The sequence below is a fragment of the Micromys minutus genome (assembly GCF_963924665.1).
Source record: "Micromys minutus genome assembly, chromosome: X".
NCBI classification, from domain to species: Eukaryota; Metazoa; Chordata; class Mammalia; order Rodentia; family Muridae; genus Micromys; species Micromys minutus.
This window is the reverse complement of record NC_137970.1, coordinates 76,253,700-76,257,681: the sequence shown is the minus strand read 5'-3', so window position 1 is coordinate 76,257,681 and position 3,982 is coordinate 76,253,700. Positions and strand designations below refer to the sequence as shown.

The following is a 3,982-nucleotide window of genomic DNA, read 5'->3' as shown; positions in this document are numbered from 1 at the left end:
AAAAAAAAAGAATATATTCAAGTTGAGACTAGTATATTTATTGAATTTACTTAGGTAAATTGTTTTGTATTTTGTGTATCTTTAGCATAAAAAATAATAAAATATGTATCATAAAAGTAGTGTAAGAATAAATTACATGGCCTAAAAAATACATGAGCACCTTGAGGTAACTATAAGTAAGTTTCTGTTATTGAAATCAAATGAAAAAGTCACACAAAGGATACCATGTTTGATTGAGAACATTCTTAATTTTATTTTCTTTAATTTTATAAAATACATTTTGTAAGATGAGTTTCTAAAAGTTTATCCTTTATGTTGTTAAAATCAAAATTCTATATCATAAATGAAGGAAACACTTGCAGTTGATTAACTCTCTTTGTATGTGCATGAGTGTGTGTATATATGCATGTGAGGGTTTCAGGAAACGGTTGGTTATCTGTTATGATATTAAATCAAAACAAAATGAACGATATAGATTCCTTCACCTTCCTTGATCTTGATTGGTTTCTCACAGGTCCTTTTCGCTCTCCTCACTCCTGTGCATCCTGCTGGTTTAACCTTATTTACTGGCCCCAGAAGAAGCCTCAACTATCTGCTAGTAAATTCTTCTATCTCTTTCATCATGGCAGAAAGCACTTTGGGGAATGACAGCACAAATCTACAATAAAACATCTACAAAAACTTTTCCTTCAATAAAAACAGATAAAAGGTTTTTCCTTCCTTTTTGCTTTTCTCTTCCTTCCTTCCTCCCTTTCTTCCTCTTTCTTCCTTCCTTCCTTCCTTTCTTTCTTTCTTTCTTTCTTTCTTTCTTTCTTTCTTTCTTTCTTTCTTTCTTTCTTTCTTTCTTTCTTTCTTTCTTTCTTTCTTTCTTTCTTTCTTTCTTTCTTTCTTTCTTTCTTTCTTTCTTTCTTTCTTTCTTTCTTTCTTTCTTTCTTTCTTTCTTTCTTTCTTTCTTTCTTTCTTTCTTTCTTTCACTAAAGTTAACAAGTACAGGATAACCCTGAAATCTGGGAGTCTTCAGGCTTTAAATTCCATCTGTCCTCTCCATGTCTTCAGAGTCCTATGGAAGCTCACCAAGTGAACAGCTGACAGATGCTATAATCTATCATGTGTCATTTATTAGAAAAGAAAATATCAAACAGGTTATTCAAATTGAGGTTCAGATTTACCAAGCCTAGTTCTACAAATGGTAGACTACTTGGGGGAATCCCAAAAATTTCATGGGACTATCCAATTCTAAATATTTTTATGATGCTTACTGTCCAGTTTTTCTTTTTGCTTTTCCAAAAGGAACTATGCTCAAAGAATCATTCTCCAGATCTTTTTGATGCAATTCCAAACAAGATAAACAATTAGGAAATATGAAACACAAATCATTCTGAAACTAATCAAGATCCTGCTATGAGTGAATGGATAAAACTCCAGGATAAGAGCACCATTGTGAAGATATTTTGACAGAGGCCAGACGCTACAACTATATGATGGGGGGGATGTCTACCCGAGGGCCATCTTAAGTCACACCTTCAGCATCCACCAACTGATGAGCTGATGAGCCTTAGGTCACAGTCTTATTTTATATAAGCTAGTTCCCTTCTATGCTCAGCTCCTTGGAAACCATGAGGTTGTCATGGTAGCTGTTATCAAAGAGAAGGCAGTGAGACAATCCTGACAACACTCTGTTTCGCTTCCTAATGAGCTGTAAGAACAGATGATGCTCTCTGGCCCCACTTTGTCTATAGACATTGCACTCCCTAATGCTGTAAGGAAGGTTGGCTGAGTTAGGGCTTAAATAGCCCATTGCCACTGGCATCAGAGCTCTCTTTCTAAGGGTGAAAGATCCTTGCTTTGACCCCCTTCTTGCAGCTGCAGGAGGCAGATTTGAGCAAATGCTATTGCTTTGCTAGTATTATTTCTTTCTGTCTTCAGTGGAAATAGGAAGAAAAGAGTGAGTTCTTGGTTTTGTGCATCAAAAAGAATATATTTGACTCCTACTAATGGCAAGGAGACCAAGACCATTCCTGCTTTCTACCTGAGAATCTTTCTTTCCACGTTGTTTCCTCAATGGAAGCGCCCTTTGAGAAGGAAGCACATCCTGGTCTTCAGGAGATGCTTGCAAACTCAATCAGAGCTTTCATTCCTCTGTGACTTGAAGCTGGGGAATCACCTTCTCAGGCATTCCCCATTTATAGCAGGAGCCAGCTGTGGGGCAAAATGACTAAAAGAGGTACATAAGAGGGAGAGTCCACAGAGAGAGATTAATTACTGCAAGACTCTCCTTTCTTGTTATACTCATCAAGTAAGAAGAGGGCCAATCAGTGGCAAAGGCAGAGTTAAGACAGGAGACACAACACTGTAGGCTGTGTGGTTAGAGCCTCGCTATTAGACAAAGGGGAATTTCTATGGGAGATCAGAACTTGGTGCCTCGGCCCATGAGTTTAAGGACGGCGAAGTTGTAAGTGGCAGCAATCATGAAGGTGAGCTGTAGGGAACAGAAGAAAGAAGGTAAGTGACAGTAGGAAGAGAAGCTCTCCCTGACTCAAAACCTTTTGTGAATGAGGGAGAGAAAGTAGAAGTAAAATCACAACAAAATAAAAGGAAATTATCTGCAAAAATTTTAAAAAGCACATCCTTGATTTTTTTTCTATAGAAATCTTATGTTAGACACTTCTGAAACATCCCATTCCTAAATGGCAAAATCAATAGGGATATATTCCACAGCTAGGTTGTGCTAACCACTGACCTTTCCTTAAGGAAACCGGCCATGCTTGTGCTGTACTCACAGCTACTTCATGCACCATAGCCCTCCACTCTCTTATTATCGACTGATTTCACAGAGTACAACTGTGCTGGCTTTTGGTGGACACCTCTGCAGTACCAAGGAGGATTCTGTGAGATCCTCCTTGTACTTAACTGCTACCTCAGAGACTTGAGGTACATTACCTTGCCCACTGGCACCTGAGGCTTTACATCGGCACAATGAGCACACTGCATTGGCACTACACTAACATTACCCAAAGGACCTGGGGCACAGGACTGCAGCACAGTCATCACAAGTCTGATGTGAGGAGGTGCCTCCAGTTTCCCTGGAAGTAATTAAGCCCACTAGAGACTACAGGGAATGTTTATGCTAACTAGAATGCCAGGTACAGCTGATCCTGTTTCTAGTTTATGCTCTTGTCAGTGGTTGACAACTCAGAAGGAGTGTGTAGCCTTGCTGTGCTTCTCATAGCTTGCCTACAGTCTTTCTAGGTTAGAAGGAGCCTCTCTTTCTAGTCTTTCAGCCTAATGCTACTCAAGATATCTCTGGACCACTTCTTTTCTAATATTATCTTAAAATAACTTACCAGGGAAACTAGTGTGGCTGCAGCGCCCACAAATGCAGCAATAAACAGGTGGAAGGTCATTTGGAACTGCAAGAAAATATATGAGAGAGAATTATTTCTTATAACAGAAAAGCAAAACATGATCTACTGTAAACGGTAAACACAGTTGTCTGGATGGGCTGATTTTGTGTTTCTAACAAAATGTTCACTTCCCCAAGTGTCAACTCCCCCCCAATTTGCTACTGTCTATCATAGCATCTCATACCCACAGCATCTAGAAGATGCAGAAAAGAGATTAATGATCCCCCATAATGAACTCATTCCCTATAGTTGTAACCTGAATCCCAAATTTTAACGTCAATACTTTTTTTTCAAAGACACTGTTTTTCGGCCTTCCTCCCCAGGATTTGCCTTTTATTCCCTTGCTGCAATGCCCTGTGTCTGTTCTCAATGAAGCATTTTCTCTTTTCCAAATGTACTTATTTCACCTCTCATTGTAGATTAAGAAATTCCAAATTAAAAGCATTTTATAGAGCCCATGTGTGTCTCTGTGCATGGCCAATTTTCTTGGTAAGTTTTTAATCAAAATGAAAATTTTCATTTGGGAAATTTTACTAAGTATTATCTTTATTTAAAGCTACACATTTTTCTTTTGATCA

The 3,982-nt window shown here is 38.3% G+C and overlaps 1 protein-coding gene across 1 annotated transcript in view; it reads right to left on the bottom strand.

Annotated features, from left to right (window-relative positions):
- Positions 1-2,407: 2,407 nt before the first annotated feature.
- The window catches only part of PLP1 (proteolipid protein 1), a gene marked incomplete at its 3' end in the record, with an annotated part of 12,016 nt that continues 10,441 nt past the window's right edge, over positions 2,408-3,982 (bottom strand). Inside the window, exons 5-6 of the mRNA XM_080910152.1 lie at positions 3,345-3,410; positions 2,408-2,479 (exon numbers count right to left, since the gene is read on the bottom strand). Coding sequence (XP_080766278.1) covers positions 2,408-2,479; positions 3,345-3,410 — 138 coding nt within the window. The remainder of the gene's footprint in view (positions 2,480-3,344; positions 3,411-3,982) is intronic.